Source organism: Pristiophorus japonicus, chromosome 18 (genome assembly GCF_044704955.1).
Source record: "Pristiophorus japonicus isolate sPriJap1 chromosome 18, sPriJap1.hap1, whole genome shotgun sequence".
Taxonomy (NCBI): Eukaryota; Metazoa; Chordata; class Chondrichthyes; family Pristiophoridae; genus Pristiophorus; species Pristiophorus japonicus.
In genome coordinates this window covers 35,830,837-35,852,156 of record NC_091994.1, presented here as the reverse complement: position 1 = coordinate 35,852,156, position 21,320 = coordinate 35,830,837, and the positions used below count along the sequence as shown (strand labels likewise).

The 21,320-nt window shown below is 41.1% G+C and overlaps 1 protein-coding gene across 1 annotated transcript in view; it reads left to right on the top strand.

Annotated features, from left to right (window-relative positions):
- Nucleotides 1-20,271, top strand: part of lmnb2 (lamin B2) — a 33,798-nt gene extending 13,527 nt beyond the window's left edge. The window contains exons 4-11 of the mRNA XM_070859867.1: nucleotides 397-567; nucleotides 740-865; nucleotides 5,361-5,581; nucleotides 9,953-10,175; nucleotides 11,810-11,917; nucleotides 12,755-12,871; nucleotides 16,714-16,803; nucleotides 17,186-20,271. Of these exons, the coding sequence (XP_070715968.1) occupies nucleotides 397-567; nucleotides 740-865; nucleotides 5,361-5,581; nucleotides 9,953-10,175; nucleotides 11,810-11,917; nucleotides 12,755-12,871; nucleotides 16,714-16,803; nucleotides 17,186-17,227 (1,098 nt within the window). The 3' untranslated portion in view covers nucleotides 17,228-20,271. The remainder of the gene's footprint in view (nucleotides 1-396; nucleotides 568-739; nucleotides 866-5,360; nucleotides 5,582-9,952; nucleotides 10,176-11,809; nucleotides 11,918-12,754; nucleotides 12,872-16,713; nucleotides 16,804-17,185) is intronic.
- The last annotated feature ends 1,049 nt before the right edge of the window (nucleotides 20,272-21,320 follow it).

Genomic DNA, 21,320 nt, shown 5'->3' with positions numbered 1-21,320 from the left:
TTTCTGCTTCTTGGTTATTGATGAGAATTCTACCTGTGAACTCTCAGGGCACTGGAAATTTTAATAACCCTTGTGTTGAAAATTGGGAAGCCTAAATTCTTCCTCATTTGTTCAATCTGCATTCAACGAAGACTTGTTGTGTCCTTAAGGACCAGATACGTGTTGTCACTTTGATCATTGAATACCTATTCATCTGATTGTTATCCATGGTATGTAGAATAAATTATCACTGTTGGTCTGTAAAAGCTCTCACTTAACAGTGTATGCATATTGTGCAATGCTCTCCATTACAAAAATCCCAGTTGATCTCTTGTGTTCTGTACGAGCCCTTCATTTCAAGCTACTGTATAAATGAATACAAACCCAGATATAATGGTTGCATCATTTTTAATCTAGGAAGTGCGTGAGACTAAGAAGAGACAAGAACGTCGTGTAGTTGAGGTAGACTCTGGGCGAAGGATTGACTACGAATCCAAACTGGCAGCAGCCCTGCAGGACTTGCGAAAGCAGCACGAGGACCAAGTGAAACAATACAAGGATGACTTGGAGCAAACTTTCCAAGCCAAGGTAACTGAACTTGTTCCAGTAAACTCTGGCTATACAGCTAACACTGTAACCTGTTAAATCATACAATTATAGTTTTCAACTTGATTTATTTTTCGTTACCCAAACAGACTTGATATTTTGTCATTTCTAGCATGGTTCTTCAATTTACTGTGCATACTTTTAACTTTTGTAGTTGGAAAATGCTAAAGTAGCATCTGATAGAAATGACAAAGCTGTTGGCACAGCACGAGAGGAGCTGCAGGAGGCATATCTTAGGATTGAGAGTCTCAACTATCAACTTGGAACCCTGCAGAAGCAGGTAAATATTTAACCACTAGTAGTTATATATTTTTGATTTGGTGGGTGGCGTAGAACAGAATAGAATATTATGTTTGTTCTTAGATTGGACAATGCTTTACAGGCTGCATTTAATGTTTATTCCCAAGGTGGCGAGCTGTTGCATTGAAGTAATTGAATGGCTTGCTAAACCTCTTCAGAGAAAAATCAGTATTATACCGATCAACCGTTTAAAATGTATTGTGCAGGCAAGAATATAGTGGGAGCAGGAAGGGAATCTTGAGAGTTTGCATTTAGTTGTTGGTACATAAAAAGGAAGAGAATGGCTGAAGTAAATGTTGGAACTCTGGAGGATGAGACTAGGGAACTTAATAATGCAGAACAGGGAAATGGCAGTCGTTGAACAAATGTTGTATCGGTCTTCACGGTAGAAGACATTAAAAGCATCCCAATAGTGGATAATCAAGGGGCTATAGGTAGGGAGAAACTTAATACAATCACTATCACTAATGAAGTAGTACTAGGTAAAACAATGGGTCTAAAGGCGAACAAGTCCCCTGTATCTGATGGCATACATCCTAGTGTCTTAAAAGAAGCGGCTGCAGAGATAGTGGATGCATGGGTTGTAATTACCAAAATGTCCTGGATTCTGGGGTGGTCCCAGCAGATTTGAAAACTGCAAATGTAATATTAAAGATGTAATAGCAGCGCATTTGGAAAGAAGTGACCGGATCGGTCCAAGTCAGCATGGATTTATGAAAGGGAAATCATGCTTGACAAATCTTCTGGAATTTTTTGAGGATGTAACTAGTAGTGGACAAGGGAGAACCAGTGGACGTGGTGTATCTGGACTTTCAGAAGGCTTTGTCAAGGTCCCACACAAGAGATTAGTGTGTAAAATTAAAGCACATGGTATTGGGGGTAATGTATTGACGTGGATAGAGAACTGGTTGGCAGACGGGAAGCAAAGAGTAGGAATAAACGGGTCCTTTTCAGAATGGCAGGCAGTAACTAGTGGGATACCGCAAGGTTCAGTGCTGGGACCCCAGCTATTTAGAATATACATTAATGATTTAGACAAAGGAATTGAATGTAATATCTGCAAGTTTGCAGATGACACTAAGCTGGGTGGCAGTGTAAGCTGTGAGGAGGATGCTAAGAGGCTGCAGGGTGACTTGGACATGTTAGGTGAGTGGGCAAATACATAGCTGGTGCAGTATAATGTAGATAAATGTAAGGTTATCCATTTTGGTGGCAAAGACTGAGGCAGAATATTATCTGAATGGTGACAGATTAGGAAAAGGAGGTGCAACGAGACCTGGGTGTCATGGTACATCAGTCATTGAAAGTTGACATGCAGGTACAGCAGGCGGTGAAGAAGGCAAATGGCATGTTGGCCTTCATAGCGAGAGGATTTGAGTATAGGAGCAGGGAGGTCTTACTGCAGTTGTACAGGACCCTTGGTGAGTCCACACCTTGAATATTGTGTACAGTTTTGGTTTCCTAATCTGAGGAAGGACATTCTTGCTATTGAGAGAGTGCAGCGAAGGTGATAATTTCTGGATTCTTTTCCTTCAGTCTGTTTCACTGAGGCGAACACCAAAGGAGCTTGTAATAAAGCAGTCTTTATTCGTCTTACCGGCCGAGACTTATCAGACAGAAGGAATACTCTCTTGATAGAGCGTACCCACTTCCTACGGACAAGTGAAGTTACATTGTGAAGGCACACAGTTATACATTTTTTGAACAAGATAACAAGATACAATTAGAGTGATATCCTAGTTCAGCCTATCCCTTTTGATACCTCCTTCCCTTTGTCCACTCATGAGCCAACATCTATATGAGCTGTTTTTACTAAAGAACTTCCTCGGGCATTGCTTCTAAATGTTACAATTTTACTGGCGTGACTAGTAACTGAGACCTTGAAATTCTGCTAATTGTGCTGATGTAATATTTGCAGTCTTATAATCTTTTAGTTATTTTCCATTGCTTATACATTTTCACATATCCAGTTCACTTCATTGTCTTTATTGCTTAGATATTTTCACATATCCACAAAGGTTCACCAGACTGATTCCCGGGATGGCAGGACTGACACACAGACTGGATCGACTAGGGTTATATTCACTGGAATTTAGAAGAATGAGTGTGGATCTCAAAAACATATAAAATTCTGACAGGATTTGATAGGTTAGATGCAGGAAGAATGTTCCCAATGTTCGGGGTCCAGTACCAGGGGTCACAATCTAAGGATAAGGGGTAAGCCACTTAGGACTGAGATGAGAAGAAACTTCTTCACTCAGAGAATTGTGAACCTGTGGAATTCTCTACCACAGAAAGTTGTTGAGGCCAGTTCGTTAAATATATTCAAAAGGGAGTTGGATGTGACCCTTGAGGCTAAAGAGATCAAGGGGTATGGAGAGAAAGCAGGAATGGGTACTGAAGTTGCATGATCAGCCATGGGTGCAGGCTCGAAGGGCCGAAAGGCCTACTGCACCTATTTTCTATGTTTCTATGCCACTAATAATAAAAAAAAAAAAGGGCCAACAAAAAGCAGAAAACTATAAACCAGTTAGCCTAACATCGGTCATTGGGAAAATGCCGGAGTCCATTATTAAGGAAGCAATAGCAGGACATTTGGAAAAGCATGATTCAATCAAGCAGAGTCAGCAAGGTTTTATGAAAGGGGAATCATGTTTGACAAATTTGCTATAGAGTTTTTTGAGGATGTAACGAGCAGGGTATTTGGATTTCCAGAAGGCATTCGATGAGGTGCCACAAAAGGTTACTGCACAAGATAAAAGATCACGAGGTTAGCGGTAATATATTAACATGGATAGAGGATTGGCTAACTAACAGAAAACAGAGTTGGGATAAATGGGTCATTTTCTGGTTGGCAAACAGTGACTAGTGGGGTGCCACAGTGATCGGTGCTGGGTCCGCAACTGTTTACAATCTATATTAATGACTTGGATGAAGGGAACGAGTATAATGTAGCCAAGTTTGTTGCTGATTCAAAGATGGGTGGGAAAGCAAATTGTGAGGAGGATACAAAATCTGCAACGTGATATAGACAGGCTAAGTGAGTGGGCAAAAATTTGGCAGATGGAGTATAATGTGGGAAAATGTGAGGTTATCCCACTTTGGCAGAAATAATAAAAAAGCAAGTTATAATTTAAATGGAGAAAAATTGCAGAGAGACCTGAGGGTCCTTGTGCATGAAACACAGTTAGTATGCAGGTACAGCAAGTAATCAGGAAGGCAAATGGAATGTTGGCTTTTATTGCAAGGAGGATAGAGTATAAAAGCAGAGAAGTCCTGCTACAACCGTACAGGGTATTTGTGAGGCCACACTTGGAGTACTGCATACAGTTTTGGTCTCCGTATTTAAGGAAGGATATACTTGCAATGGAGGCTGTTCAGAGAAGGTTGACTAGGTTGATTCTTGATGAAGCGGTTGACTTACGAGGGTAGATTGGGCCTATACACATTAGTTCAGAAGAATGAGAGGCGATCTTATTGAAACATAAGATAATGAGGGGGCTCGACAAGATGGATGCAGAGAGGATATTTCCACTCATAGGGGAAACTAAAACTAGGGGACATTGTCTTAGAATAAGGGGCTGTCCATTTAAAACTGAGATGAGGAGAAATTTCCTCTGAGGATTGTAAATCTATGGAATTCTCTGCCCCAGAGAGCTGTGGAGGCTGGGTCATTGAATATATTTAAGGCGGAGATAGATAGATTTTTGAGCAATAAGGGAGTAAAGGGTTATGGGGAGCAGGCAGGGAAGTGGAGCTGGATCCATGATTGGATCAGCCATGATATTGAATGGCGGAGTGGGCTTGAGGGGCTAAGTGGCTTACTCCTGCTCCTATTTCTTATGGTCTTATGTTGACCTTGTCGGCAGGACACTTGTAGGAGGATAAAGGGTGTTGATGGAACGAGGAGCTTAACAGGCTAAAACTCCCGCCTGCCTTATAAAACCCAATACTTGCAACAAAGACCAATTTGAAATGTGTCACATTTTACCCATTTTATTTAATTCCCTTCTTTATAACTAGTGAATAATCGCAGGTAGAACGGAGAAAATAAAACCTGGAATTCTGCAACATCTTGCTTTAGTAAACAAAGGGCATTGAGCTGAAGCCTTGGAAATTTCAATATTGCAGCGAATGTGTACTAAATAGTTAGCATGATAAATTCAAATTCAAATTTTATCAGATGAAAAGTAGCTGGGCTTAAACTTTGTGTATCTTTATCTCCACAGTGCAGTGTGCACTGTGTGCTGCCCTATGGCCAATTTCCCTGCACTAATTTACTTTCAAAACAAAATCAAATCCTATTGAATTTCTTTGAAGTCCAGTGACTGATGTAGTCATTCTGTGTCAGCAGCATCCCACAAAGAGCTGCTGTTTTTAGGAGGCATTGACTAAGCATGAGTGTTGGATAGAGAAGACTTTTTACATTTTTATTTTCTGGCCTAATTGTTTTAACTTCTTAACCTTTCTTGTAGTCTGCTGCTTCTGAGGCTCGAGTTAGGGAGTTGGAAGAGATGCTTGCAAATGATCGTGATAAATATCGCAAGATGCTGGAGGCAAGAGACCGGGAAATGGCTGAGCTGAGGGATCGCATGGAGTTGCAGTTGCAGGAATATGAAGACCTCCTTGATGTCAAGCTGGCCCTTGACATGGAAATTCAAGCCTACCGCAAACTCCTGGAAGGCGAGGAAGAGAGGTACCTGTAGTTAAAAGCATTTGTGATCCATCTTCGTGCTATTGTCTTGAGGCGTCATGTTACTGATGTATTTGGATTCTGGCTGTACATTTTTAAAGTTGTGCTGCATGTACTTTTTTTAAGAAAAAAGAAAAGGTAAATCAATCCATCAATAACTAAACAGTTCAGACTGATCTGAAATTAGATCAGCCAGAGTATATAAGCAAAGGATGTGAATATTTTACATATGGTCTTGATTTAAGTAGTTAAATACTATAATCTGGATTTCATGTGTATGTCTTGATGGGCTATTCAACTGTAAAGTAAGTATCAGCTGAGCTTGGACTGATCCTCACTAAATCTGGACATGCAGCAGTGGTTGCTGGCTTTTGAGCAGTAGGGAGAACCTTGGAAGCATTACCTTTTGCTACATTATTAGAGCCCCTTTTGTGTTAAAACATCCCAAAGTAACTCTCGGGTATAATTTCTTTTGGGGGGGGAAGGGGATGGAATGGAATGGAGACTGGTCAAAGAAGTGATTAGAACGGTGCTTGGTGAGAGGAACTTTAAGGAGGTTCTTGAGGGTGGTGGTGAGGTAGGGAGGAATTCCAGAACATGGAGTCTAGGCCACTAAAGGCACAGCTGTAAAAGGGTGGGAAGAATAAACGAAAAAGTTTGGAGGGAGTGGGTGTTGCAGGGTTGGAGGAACATGCCAAGATAAGGATGGATGAAGTCATAGGGGGATTTAAACACAAGGATGATTATAAATTTGAGTCATTGACCTCGACTGGCTCCTGGTTCAATGAGGACAGGACTAATGACAAATGGTAATTTGGTGTGGGATAAGGTACAGGCAGCAGAATTTTGGATAAGCTTATGTTTATGGAGGACACTGACATGGGAAACTGGTCATGAGATCATTGGTATAGTTGCATCTGGAGGTGACCAAGTGTAGGTTAGGGTTTTCAATGCAAAAGGTGGGTGCTGTTATGCAGGGATCTTTTGATGTAGAAGATATGGGATCTCTGCTTGGTGTTGAATAGGATTCTGAAGTTGCAAACATTCTGGTTCAGCTGTGGGGTGCAGTCAATGGTGAGGGTATGGAGATTATAGCAGTAGAGTGAAGGCAATGGCTTTGGTCTTCCCAATGTTTTGTTGGAGGAAATTTATAGCCTCTCCAAGAACATGCAATCTCATGATGCTGAGGTAGATATGTGATTGAAGTAGAGCTAGCTTTCATTGGCATACTTATCGCAGGTGTCCCCGTGTTTGCAGATGAAATTGCTATGGGGCAGCACGTAAATGAGAAAGAGGGTGTCAAGGGTGTTTCTTTAGGGACTCCTAAGGTGACCAGGGGAAGAGAACCACTGCTAGAGATGCTCCGGCTATGCCAAGGATAGGCTAGAGTGGAACCAAGTGAGGCTGGACAATGGCGGAGAGGTGTTGTCGATGGTTTGTGTAGCTGACTGTTAAAAGGCTGCAGAGAGGTAGAGGAGAGATAATGCACCATGGTCTCAGACCTAGAAAATTGTTTGACTTGGTTAAGGGTTGGTGTGGGGGGCAGAAATGTGATTGGAGATTCAAATAGGAAGTTATGGGAGAGATGGGTTCTGGTTTGGATGGTGGCAACAAATTTCATGGACTAGACAGCATCTGGAGGTTTGAAGGAAGGGTCATGGCCAAGGGTGTGTGTTTTTTCCCAAGATAGGGATTTGGTTTCAATAGAGAGCAGGTAGTCCCTGAAGGGAGGGAACTATTTGTATTGCCATTCAGCATGACAGTTGGCATGGGAAGTTGAGTGGTCAGTTGCTTAGTGGGATTGTGGTGAAGGAGGTGGGTTTTGTGCACATATGAGCTCCAAGGGCATGGGTGAGATTGGAGCTCAGCTGGATACAAAAGATCTGATACAATTGTTGATCTGCTAGCAGAGTCTGGGATGCAGTGGTGTGTGTGAGCAGGTTCGTAAGGAGGTTGGTCCCCAGTGGGTGTGCCAGGTGTGATGATCAGAAAGATGGAAATGCAGTTGGGGTTAATACTTGTAATGTGTTTTGGATACCTCAATGGTCTCTTTGGGAAATGCTGAAACACGAAGAGTGGCCATTGGTTGTTAACTTAAGAAATAGGAACAGGAGTAGGCCATACGGCTCCTCGAGCCTGCTCCACCATTCAATAAGATCATATCTGATCATGGACTCAGCTCTACTTCCCTGCCCGCTCCCCATAACCCCTTATCCCCTTATCGTTTAAGAAACTATCTATTTCTATCTTAAATTTATTCAATGTCCCAGCTTTTACAGCTCTCTGAGACAGCGAATTCCACAGATTTACAACCCACAGAGAAGAAATTTCTCCATCTCTGTTTTACATAGGCGGCCACTTATTCTAAGATCATGCCCTTTAGTTCTAGTCTCCCCCATCAGTGGAAACATCCTCTCTGCATCTGTCAAGCCCCCTCATAATCTTATACGTTTCAATAAGATCACCTCTCATTCTTCTGAATTCCAATGAGTAGAGACCCAACATACTGAACCTTTCCTCATAAATCAACTCCCTCATCTCCAGTATCAACCTAGTGAACCTTCTCTGAACTGCCTCCAAAGCAAGTATATCTTTCCTTAAATATGGAAACCAAAACTGCACACAGTATTCCAGGTGTATCCTCACCAAAACCTTGTATAGCTGTAGCAAGACTTCCCTGGTTTTATACTCCATCCCCTTTGCAATAAAGGCCATTGGCCTTCCTGATCACTTGCTGCACCTGCATACTATCCTTTTGTGTTTCATGCACCAAGTACTCCCAGGTCCTGCTGTACTGCAGCACTTAGCAAGTTATTTAAATGAAGAAAGATAGCACTGATTTTTTTTCTGCCAAAGCGCATGACCTCAGACTTTCCAACATCTGCCAAATTTTTGCCCACTCACTTAGTCCTTTTGCAGATTTTTTGTGTCATTGGTGGATTCATGCTTCTCTTTTTCAAAACTGCTGACATTACCACCACTTTTTCAAAACAAACATTCTTGACCCCCCCCCCCCCCCCCGGCTCAAATCTCTGTCCATTTTCTGATCTGGTTTATGCCCCAGCACAAACAGCTCTAATCAAAGTCAGAAATTGCATCCTGTGACACACTGTGTTGTATAATCCTCCCTCCTCAATCACATCCCATGCAACTGTTAACATGGTGCATTATCCCTTCACATCCCACTTGACCTCTCTGCAGCCTTTGATGCAGTTGACCACAACATCCTTCTCTAGTGCCTCGCCTTTGGAATTGCCCTTGCTTAGTTCCAATCTTACCTGTCCAACTAGAACATCTCCAGCAATGGCTTCCCTTTCTGCTCTGCAGCTACCTTAAGTCCCTAAGCATCAATGTTTGGCCAACTTTCATCTGCATGTTGAATCTTCGTGACATCATGGGGCCAGGTTCCATACCTACACTGACAGCACCTAGTTCTACCTTCACAACCTCTCTAATCCTCCACGGTCTTTGTGCTGTCAGATTGCTTGTCTGATATCCAGTCCTGCATGAGTAATACTTTTCCTCATTGAACATTGTGAATACTGAAGCCATTATCTTGGGGATACCATCCCTCTCCCTGGCCACTGTCTCTAGTTGAACCAGACTGTTTAAACCTTGGCATCTTATTTAAACCCAAATTTTTCCAGCCCCCCATATACTCTCCATAACTTAAGACCGCATACTTCCATTTCTGTAACACGCCTGTCTCTCCCTGGCTGGGCCTATCTGCTGATAAAACCTTGATCTATGCTGTTGTCACCTACAGGCCAGCCTCCCATCCTCCAAAAAAAGATAATCCAAAAGTTACTTGTAACTATCCTGCACCAAGTCCCACTTGCTCATAATCCCTGTGCTTGCAGACCAGCATTGGCTCCCAATCCAATGTCTCAAATTTAAAATTTTCATCCTCAGTTCAAATCATGGCCTCGCCTTCCCTATCTTTAATCTTCTACAGCCATACAATCCTCAGGGAACAGTGCTCCTCCAACTCTAGCCTCTTGTGCATCCCAAAATCACTTTGTCCCACCATTGGCTCTTATGCCTTCAACTGTCCAGCCCATCAACTCTGCCTCTACTACCTATCCTCCTTTAAAACACATTTCTTTGACCAAGCTTTTAGGCACAAAGAGGGACAACTATGTTACAGGTGCTATATAAATGCAAGTTGCTGCTGTGGCTGGAGTAAGAAGGCAGAGGTGAAGCAGTGGTAGCAATTGGAGAAGGCAAGGTGTTTTGAGGTGGGATATAAAAGGTGGAGTAGTCAATTGTTGAACAAGAAAAAGGGTGATTAAAGTAATGGGATTAGATCTGCAGTTTCATCTATCTGAGGAAGATGAATGCAACTAAAACATTTTGTGTTGTATTTGTTTCCAGGTTGAAGCTGTCTCCGAGTCCCTCTTCTCGAGTTACAGTGTCCCGTGCTACATCCAGCAGCACTGTTCACACATCTCGTGCCAAGCGAAAGCGTGTAGAAATGGAAGAGCCCAGAGAAAGCAGCAATCCTATACAGCAAACCCACTCTAGCAGTGGCTTGATCAGTATTGAGACAACTGATCTTGAGGGAAAATTTGTTTGTCTCCGTAACAATTCTGAAAAGGTGAGGACCTAGGGAACTGGACTTCTTCCATAATCAGTTTGTCTTCAGATTGTGGGTCAGAATATTGGTGTAAAGATACCAATTCATTATGGTAGATGTGCAATTGAGCACGGGGGCATATAGACTCTAGATCCTGTGAAGGACACTGTGCTGCTTAGCCACTTGATTGCAAACCTTTTTAAATGAAGACTTTTGTGGCAGGAAGTTTGGTGTTTGGAAGGTGAATTGGTCTCAGTAAGCTAATGTTCATCATTTTTAGTAATCATTATGTCATCCAATGCCCTGTTACTTCGTTGCTCTTTAAGATGGAGAAAGCTGTTGTTAGGAATTAATGTCTGCATCCAGCACTCAATTGGGTATACCATAACAAGCAGAATTGGTTGATCAACTAGTGGAAATTTATAAAATAAATATATATATAATAAATATTTTATATATATATAAATAAATAAAACCATGGGACAATCTATGCTTCTGGCTCTTTTAGCAGGAGTACTCTGGTCTAACTAGTGCTACTTTTTCCCTGCAGTGAGAAGGGATGGGTAATATAGTGGGTACCAACTAAGACAATGGCACTGCCTGGAGTGGGAAACTATTGGGCCAGCTCACTCTTGTGCGTGAGCCGGAAGCATCATTTAAAAAAAAAAAAAAAAATCCTTACTCAGTTTTTTGTAAATGGTGCTCATCAGTCATTTATGGCTGTGGTGAGATTAAGATCCAAAAGTGCAATAAAGATGGGGAGCTGGACAATGTTGTATTTTTTTTTAAGTGCTTGTAATTTAATCAAGTGTGACCCACAGCTAGTGGCTTGCTTGCTAGCTGAATACTGATGCACTCTGCTGCTTCAGTTAGACATTCCTGCTCTATTGAGCCAGTGATTTCTTCAGTATCTTACACTAGTGATCCTTCATGATGTCTGAGATTGCAGGCAAGCAACTAATATCTCTGAGCATTCTCTTGGGCAGCACGTTCTTCTAATGACTAGTTCAAAACTGGAAGCGGGTTCCCTGCTGCCTTGACTGGAAAGAATGGAGAAAGGTAATGGGGGACTTTACCCAGAAACTGGTAATTAAACCTGCTTTAGTTGCTATCTAGAACCTGAGACTTGTTTTAACATTTTGCCCCCCCATTCCATGATTTGACTCCATTCCACAAAGCTTATGGTAGTCCTGCACTACTCTTTCCAACTAGTGCTCCTTTTATGCATGAACGCAAGTGTTGATTCGCTTTTCTATCATAGTGGGGCAGCACAACCAAGCCTGGCCATGTCTTTGCATCTGTGCACACACTTTTTCCAGAGGCAGTTACTGGATTAATGAGCGGAAGTTCAGTGCTGCTGCTTCCTCTTCACCATATATAAGTCTGTGGGTGAACTTCTTCCTGCCCGCTCTTCCGTTGCACCACAAATCAGTCTGTGGGTATACTTCCCTCCCTCATGCCCTTTCTTCAGTTTCCACATATGACGTCAAATAAGAGCGAATTTGATATAAGCCAGAGATGATCTATTCCTCATGGTTCTGTATTATTGGATGGTTATTTACCATCTGAGCAAATGCTCATTTTTTTTAAAAAGTCTCCGAACTTATCAATTTGGTATTGTAAAATGATTGATTCACTGCCACTCTTACTTACAGGATCAGCCACTTGGAGGCTGGAGACTGAAGAGGCAAATTGGAGATGGGGAGGAAATAGTCTACAAGTTCACTCCTAAATACACCCTGAAGGCTGGACAGGAAGTCAAAGTGAGTTGTGGTGCAATATAAATTCTACTGTCGAAGTATGCTGCGGAGTTGACTTGCTCTTTGTAATTTTAATTAGTGATCCAAGACGGTTTTCTGTAGTGAATCACAGGTGAGTTTTCTACTGTGGACTGCTAGGAGAAAAGTTTATTCCTAGCACTTTTGAAAGCCTAAGTAGGATCGCCCTCTTTCTGTGAACCTCTGAGCATTTCTTAAACTTAGCTTGACCCTACAGTAGAGCTTCAGTCAACATGCTGTTGAAACAAAATGAGTGTGCCTCCCAAGGGGGTCTTGCAATGCTGTGTTCAGAGTTGGGTCAGGACATGCTCTGGAGTTGTGATTTCGGTGTCGCTACAGAGTGGTGATAACTGCAGCAATGCTAAAGTGGCGCTTTAACTGCATCCTTTTGAATTGTTTAAGGTATAGGTGAATGCTGGAGTCAGTGAAAAGCAACCAAAGTTGGGCCTAGTGCACTGCAGCAGTGGACTTTGTCACCCAGCTGCACTTGCGTACTTTCCAGCAGTTGCAGCGTAGTGGAGTTTGGGAGCAAACTTCTTGCTCAACTGAAAATCTTGCTGTTCGGGGAGATGGTGGGATAACAATATCACCGAATACTGTCAGCTTTAACTTTTGGGTACTTTTCAGTACAAAAAGGCAGCTGAAATACCACAATTGTTATTGAAACTGCTCTAAATGAAGGCTCTGCTTGTTTCAGGAGGATGAAAGATTAAATTGCTATCTTAAACTAGTGCAAATGTTCTGTCCTTGAGTTGCTAAATTTTGCATGAGTGGGATGGGAGTAGTTGTTTTGCTCTGAATGTTTTTGTTTTCTCTGTCTAGATCTGGAGTGCAGATGCTGGTAAAGCCCATAGTCCCCCTACTGACCTTCTGTGGAAGAATCAAAGCTGGGGCACTGGCGATGAGATTAAGACTGTCCTAGTCAACTCTGATGGAGAGGTATGGCCTACATGCATCTATTTTTTTTTATAGGTGGTGAATTCTGAAATGGTGAAATTTCACATGGTTACATTTTTCTCTATTGTGGGAAAATTGTGTTCTTGTGGAATTTAGGCTATGTTTTAATCTGCAGTATGAACCAAACCACATTCAGTTTGACCCTGATCTGAGCTTTAGACCCTAATTCCTCTGCATTGCAAAGATCACTTGCTCATTCACTTCCAGCGCTGCTGCTGTGGAAACCTTTTTTCTATACATGTATCCAAACTCTGCTGTGCATATCCTGTCCTCCCTAACCTCAGTTGTCACTTGACCTCAGCTGGATTAACTCCAATCACCTAATAGATTGGGTTGAACATCTCAATCTTATCTTTCCCTGGCCTCAATCTAACCTACCTGTGCATTCTACACTAGTCCTACATCCTTTTTTTTCCTCTCCCAAAAGCTGCTCGTTCCCCTTGACTCCTCCAGTCTCTTGTGCTTCCAGCCTACCATTTAGCAACAGAATATTTAGGTGCCTGGGTCCTGTTCTCTGCAATTTTCTTAATTATTCATTGACTGGATTAGTGTCACGGCAAGGCCAGCATTTATTGACAATCATTAATTGTTCTTGAAGTTGGTGGTGAGCTGCTGCCGTGAACCGCTGCAGTCTGTATGGTGAAGGTACTCGTTGTTGGGGAGTTCCAGGATTTAGGAACAGTGGTATATTTCCAAGTCAGGATGGTATGACTTGCAGGTGGTGGTGTTCCCATGCACCTGCTGTCCTTGTCCTGATAGAGATTGCAGATTTGGGAGGTCCTGTTGAAGAAGCTGTGGCAATTTGCTGCTGTGCATTTGTAGATGGTGCACACTGCAGCTACAGTGCATCGGCGATGGAGGGGTAAATGTTTGTGGTGGATGGGGTGCCAATGAAACAGGCTGCTTTGTCCTGGATGGTGTTGAGCTTCTTGAGTGTTGGTGCTGCACTCAGCCAAGCAATTGGAGAGTATTCCATCACACTCCTGACTTGTGCCTTGCAGATGGTAGAAAGGCTTTGGGGAGTCAGGAGGTGAGACACTCTCAACAGAATACCCAGCCTCTTGACTGCTCTTGCAACTGCAAGTAGTTACGTGGCTGGTCCAGTTAAGATTCTGGTTAATGGTTGCTCCGAGGATGCTAATAGTGGCGGTTTTAATAGTAATGCCATTGAATGTCGAGGAGCGGCGGTTAGATTATCTTTCGTAGGAGATAGTCATTGCCTGGCACTTTTGTGGCGTGAATGCTACTTGCTACTTATCAGCCCAAGCCTGAATGTTGTCCAGGTCTTGCTGTATGTGGGCATGCACTGCTTCATTATCTGAGGAGTTGCGAATGGCACTGAACGCTATGGTCATCAGCAAACATCCCCACTTCTGACCTTTATAATACAGGGAAGGTCATTGAAGCAGCTGAAGATGGTTGGGCCCAGGACACTACCCTGAGGAACTCTTACAACAATGTCCTGGGGCTGAGATGATCGGCCTTAAACAACCACAACCTTTGTGCGAGGTATGACTCCAGCCAGTGGAGCATTTCCCCTCATTGACTTCAATCTTATCTGGCCTCCTTGATGCCACACTCTTATCAAATGCTGCTGTGATGTCAAGGGCAATCACACACTCCTCGCCTCTGGGATTTAGTTCTTTTCCATGTTTGAACCAAGGACATAATGTGGTCTGGAGCCAAGTGTTCCTAGTGGAACCCAAACTGAACTTGGTGAGCAAGTGCCACTTGATAGCTCTCTCCTGCAACAATGTCCTGGGGCTTAGATGATTGGCCTCGCAACAACCACAACTATCTGTCTTTGTGATAGGTATGATTCCAGCAACTGGAAAATCTTCTTTCCTCTCTCCTCTTTCTCCCCCCCCCCCCCCCCCCATTCCACTGACTTCAATTTTACTAAGGGTCCTTAAGTTGAGGATAGTTACTCTAGTATCATCTCTGGAATTCGTCTTTTTGTCCATGTTTGGAGCAAGACTAATTAGATCTGGAGCCGAGTGGTCCTGGCAGAATGCAAACTGAGCACTGGTGAGTAAGTGATGCTTGATAGCACTGTCGACGACCCCTTCCGTCACTTTGCTGAATGAGAATAGACTGATGGGATGGTAATTGGCCAGATTGGTTTTGTCCTTTTTTGTGACCAGGACATATCTGGGCAATTTTCCACTTTGTCGGGTAGATGCCATTGTTGTAAGTGTACTGGGATAGCTTGGCTAGAGACACATCTAGTTCTGGAGCACAGGTCTTCAGCACTGCAGCTGGGATGTCGTTGGGACCCATAGCCTCTGCTGTATCCCTTAAACTAATGTTCTCTGCATCTATGTCTCTCTATCTCTAAATTTTTGGTTGCCCTTCCTAATCTCACCTTTATTTGGTGTCTGTTTTCCATGTGCCTATTTGTGAAGACATTATTCAAATGCAACTTCTAATGCAGGTGTATTGTATGGACTTTCCCCTGGCTCCATTGATTGCTGATCTATAAGAATATGTGCAGTGGGACACTTTCAAACTACTGGGCAGTACTCCAGTTTCTATTGCCAATATAAATGGGGCTTTAGAAGAAAATTTGAAGAAAGCAGCTCCTTGTGTGTTGCAGTGTGTATAGTAAATCTGAACTACGCGTTGAGGCTAAAGACACAGCAAATTTAAAGTTTTAAATCTGTTGAGATTTTAATGCCTGCTTAATGTAACCCGTTTTTTCCCTTGTTTTTTTTTGGAGAAAAAGAATGAGGAAGGATGGTTTATGTTGTAAATTGATTAGTTGATATCCATATGATGAAGTACATCGTGCCACCATTTTATCCCTTGCTGTCTTCCTTTTGAAAATGACAATGGAAACTAATGTGCTCAAAATAGTAGCTTGCGATTCTCGAGCATGCTTCGATTTTAAAGCCTATTTCATAGATGAGTTGGCACTTGTGTACTGCAAATGTTACTTGTTCTTATCAGCCCACTCCTGAATGTTGTCTAGATTTTACTGCTGCGGGCATGGTCTGCTTCATTATCTGAGGAATTGTGAATGGAGCTGAACACTGCAATCATCAGCGAACACCCCCACTTCTGATCTTATGATTGAGGAGGTGGTCATTGAAGCATCTGAAGCTGGTTGGGCTTAGTATGCTGCCCTAAAGATCTCCTGAAGCGCTGTTATGGGGTTGCACCCCATGAATTGGATGAGCATTGATGGGCTTCTCTGTCTGTCTTCTCCCTTTATTGTCATCTTCCTTTTTGTATGTTCATATGAACTGGATAATGTGGTACTGACAGCTCGAGTTCATTATTTCTGATCTGTTGTAATTATTTACAAATAGCTTTTTTAATATTTAATTTTATTTGTCAATTGTCGAATAATGTTTATCGTCTTAAATATGCCTGCTTCTGCTGCATTATATTTTTGTTCATCGCTCTTTTTCAGAATATTAGCTGCGGATAACTAATACAGCCAATTGTGTTGCTGAATTTTGTTCAATTCGGGCATAACTAGTATTTCAGTTGTGTAATTCCATCTATTTCCGGAGTCGTGTTTGCTTTCAGAGTGGAGATCCTGGGCTCGCACCCTCCACTGGAGAGCAGGGGTGGTGAGTTCAGTTGGACTCCTTGTTAACTCTTGGTCAGTTTAAGGATAGTGTAACTATTCATTCAGCTGTAATCAATAACTGAAAGTCTTTTTAATGTATATTCTATTTAATTTACACAGTCAACAGAATTATTCAAAAAATGCACCAGTGTTGATTTCTTATCTATTAAAAATGACTTCTGGGTTAATTCTAGGTTACTTTGTTTAAAATAAACACTTTAGTAACCAAAGTTCATTTCTTATACAGGACGTTGCAGTAAGAAGTCTCCGAAAAACTTACCATGAAGATGTGGAGGAAGAGACTGAGTTTGGAGAGGAAGATCTTTTCCACCAACAGGTAAAGTATAAATTGCAATATAGTGTTGACATTTTGAATCTGAAGGTCTTTTCTGTAACCAGAAATATTTCTGAATAGTACTTTATGCCAAATTTATCCCTATTCCGTGTCCTCGTCCAAATCAGTAGACACTAATTAACATGGGTTCCTTTTTTCCTTTCCTGGTTCTGCATGGAGAACTTTACTCTCAGTTGAGATTAACTATCTCATTACAGATCGGAGATCAAATTTGGAACCTTGTCTTTATGACAATAGTACACTAATGTATTTTACTTGCTGGAACATGGAGTGGGGAGGGTGTGTTTAAATATGAATTTAGTTTATTTATAACTGAATAAAATGACACAACATTTTATTTCAACGGGAATTTGTTTTATTTCAGGGTGACCCGAGGACCACTTCCCGTCAATGTGCAGTGATGTGATCATCTTCAAACATTTATCTTTTTTCTTTCAGAAGAAAACGATCCGAGTTCCTTTACTTTATCCAGAGCCACTGAGAAATATTTTTGTACACAATGTGTTTTTCTTTTAACATTTGAGACCATTCTGTTTTAGTATTTTTAAGACCATTGTTTCATTTTGTAAAACCTGAATTCTGAAGGGATATTTTTTTTTTAAGATCTTGCGACAAAACACTTCAGTGTAACATTTAAAAACGAGGTTATCAAAATTTTACATGGGGGTGGGAGGGAGAAAAGGAGAAACATTTTGAGTCACATGGCCTTGTGTATAGTTTGGGATTTGGGTTCAATACATCCAGGGTTTAGCCGTGGCACTGCATCACGGGCTGTATCAATCAGAATTTGGTTATTCTGCAGTTTTTCAAACCCAAAGGGTTGTTGTAAAAACTCCACCAAATTGGTGTTAACCTAGTACCCAAACATAATTAGCATCGTTAGGAGTATGAAACTCCTTCAAAGCTGCAGTTGGAGTATTCTATACTCCCAACGCAGAAGTCTCAGGTGTTTTACAGAAATCATGCTATAAAGATTTCTACTGTGATCCTGCCCATTTATTTGGCTATTCTGTACAAATACTGCTGTACCAAAACTGTTGTACATGATCTGTAAGAATTTGTAATATGGAATGGAGACGGACTTCAATGCCTGATTGGTCACTGATCTGGAAATGGGAGCCCAAATTTATTTTAATTGGATGAATTATGCGATCATGTGCATTTATTAAATGAAATCATAAACGTTGCATGAAAAACAGCAGAATACACCAAACTTTTAAAATTTTTAATCAATCATGTTAAGCACTGCATGTAATGTTCTGCTGCATTGCTCTCATTTCACAGCAAAAGCTGTAGTTAGTGTTGTCATTGTTTACGGTAGTGCCTGACTATTTGGATCCCTAGATTTACTGGCTGTTGTATTAATATTTGGATGGTGGCTTATGGAAGTTTGACTTTTGTTCATTGCTGATGGCTGGTTAGTACTTAACTGACAGCGATTTTGTAGTAGAAGCTTGCTTGTTTTAGTGGCTTGTTAGATTGACCTTCAGATAAAGACAACGAGGGTTGGAAAAATGTTTCGTAGCACTGGGACAGATATTAAAGTTTAATTTGACAGGACAGTTTACACGGCAGTTGCAGAAACCTTATTAATTTGCAAACTCCTGTTTTAACAAATCATGTAGCCAGTACATAAACAATCCAGGCAGAATATAATAGCAAAATCATAGAATTTTGGCAGTATCCAAGGTAAGCCAACACACAATACTGCAAAACTAAAATGAGATTTAAAAAATAAATAAATAGCACAATCTTGTTCAAAGCAGAGCATTGTACTACTTTGTAATAACTGAGGTTTTTGAATAGTGCGGCTACTTATGAAATCTTGAGCAATAAAACTGTGGAAAGGCAGAGATCTGCAGCAAACCTTGAATATTCCCTCTTGTATCACTGTCCCAAGAGTGGTTTTGGTTACGTTTTTTTTGGGGGGGCGGGTGGGTGTGGCAAAAAAAAAAAATCATGTTACTTGTACTTTAAAGACCGACAGATTTGAACCAGTACATTGTAGTGCCGGGAGGGTGGTGGGGAGGAGTAAGTCCTAGTCACACTAATGCTTTTTCCCACCCTACCTTGTGATTTATGTATCATATATATGGTTAAATAACAAATTTTATGCTTATCTTTCATTTATAAACTTTAAAATTATGTTTCTCAGACGATCCTTTTTTTTTAAGTGGGCTAAATACAAAATGGGAATGTTGAGATTAAAAAGTGGAGTTCCTTTTGAATCCATGAATCTAATAGCTCTAGTTAAAAAAAAAATTGTAGTTTTTCATAGATTTATGATGGTCTTGGTGAATTAGAATCGATAGATTGTGAAATGTGAAATTAAGTCCCCTCAAGTAGAAGTTGTTGAGAAGTTTATGGCCTGGGAAACAGAATTTTTAAAAATGTACTTATGCTTTTATATTAAACTTATTTGAACCATAGTGGATGGTCTTAAAAAAAATCATGTGCACACTGTTTCTTAAATGATGTCTAATTTACTGGTGAAAAATCATGATGTGCATTGCTGTGATTTTTTTTTGTGACCTTTTTAAAAGGTTGCATTGCAAGGTTTCTGGTGTTTTCCTTGTAAAATCAAACACTTCTTTCCACTGATTAAAAAAATCCACAAAGCACATGCGGAATTCAGTTTCTGTCTTGGAGGGTTTTTCATTAACTAAAACATTGCCCCTTCCCCCCTCCCGCCCCCTTGCCAAATTAGTGATACTAATGTCCTTTTCTAAAATCTGTAATCAAGTGGAATGTCTAAGATTTTGATGGGAAAGTTTTAGAAAAGCGAAGGCATCCAGATTCCAAAAGAACAGATTTGCCTTTTTTTTAAATGTAAACTTCAACTTTGTTGCTAGCCCTTTTTTTAAATGCATAATTCAGCTGAATTACTGATGTGAATTTTTGAGCAGTGAAAAGATAATGTGAACACTCATTTCGGTGTGTCGTTTTCACTCATGGTACATGCACTGTGACCAGATTTTGTAGCTGAAGGTGCAGTATGTTGCTGTGCAGTAGGTTAGTTTGATTTGTAGATTATTGACCTACTGCAGCATCACTGTCAGCAATATCAGGACCTATTGCTGTTTCTGGAAATGGGCATTAATGTATGAACTGCCCTGAATGAGGTGTTGCTCCAAAGAAAATGCAGCTGTGTCTAGCATAAAATCAATAGGATGTTAATTCTACCATAAATATCAGAGCAAAGTTGAACTTCAACCTGCCCGTGTAGCATATGTATTTACATTGTGCTTAAAGAGAAAGTAACATTTGATCCTTTTGTTGAGTTGGAGAATATCATGTCTTCACACCCCAATAAGCTAGACTTTATCACTGTTTTTCTAGATGGAGATGACATGCCCAAGATACTAAAGTTCTGTAATTTGTAAACATACATTTTATAACTGGAATTTTTTTTATGAACATTCAATAAATGTGGTTTTACATATTATGAAAGTGTTTTTTTTTTTAAAGCATGGCATTTTTGTCTTGTATGAACTTCAAAACAAGATTTACTGAGATACCCAGAGGTGATGAAGTGGGTATTTTAAGGACAAAATCAACACTTTATCCAAAATCATTCAATTTCTAATTCTTGCTTTACTGTGACTTAAAAGGAAATATTTGTGAAGATACAGTTGTTAGCCTTTGTTCAAAGTCGTAGGTTCAATCCCCACTCCAAAGACTTAAGCACATAAAATCTAGATTGACATTTCAGTGCATTACTAAGGGAATGCTGCAGTGTTGCCTTTTGGAAAAGATGCATACGAATAATGACTGACGGGTAAAGACTCTGATCCATCAAGCCTGTCCCACACAATTGTTATTAACTTGTGTATCACAATATAGGTTGAACCTCTTATCCGGCACCCTTGGGACCTGGCCTGTGCCGGATAGGAGGATTTGTCGGATGACGGGAGGTCACGCCGACCCTAGTGTCAGCAGTACCCGGTAATTTTTAAACGGGTCATTTCGGGCGGAGACACCAATTCTCGAAGCAGCTCGGTCAATGTGTACCTGTGGGGAACATCAGTGAAGTGTTGCCGTGGGTCAGTCAAGAAAGATCAGCGATGTTTACAGCGGAGTATAAAGCCTTCCAACTGATGTAAAGTCCTATGTATGATTTTGAGAGTTTGCTTTGGATGAGCGATCTTCATTGTTTTAAGCATTAGTTCAGAGAGCCTGCAATATTTCAGCCGACTTTGTCCTCTCAACTACAAAACGTGCCTATTCGTCAACATCAGTTTTTAAACAAATAAAAATAATCGACCATGAATGATTCACACACAGTGAGAGAAATGGAAGGATGGATTAAAAGATGATAAAACTACAGGTGCGTAAAACATGTCTGTTTTATTTCATGAGCTCATTCTGTTCGGTGTTAATGAAACGATTGGCACTGGCTATTAGAGCAATGCACTTTAACACGCAGATCGGACACATCTGATTGGAAATGGGTCCAGCTCTCGCTTGAAGGAATTCAGCAAATCCGCATCCATTACACA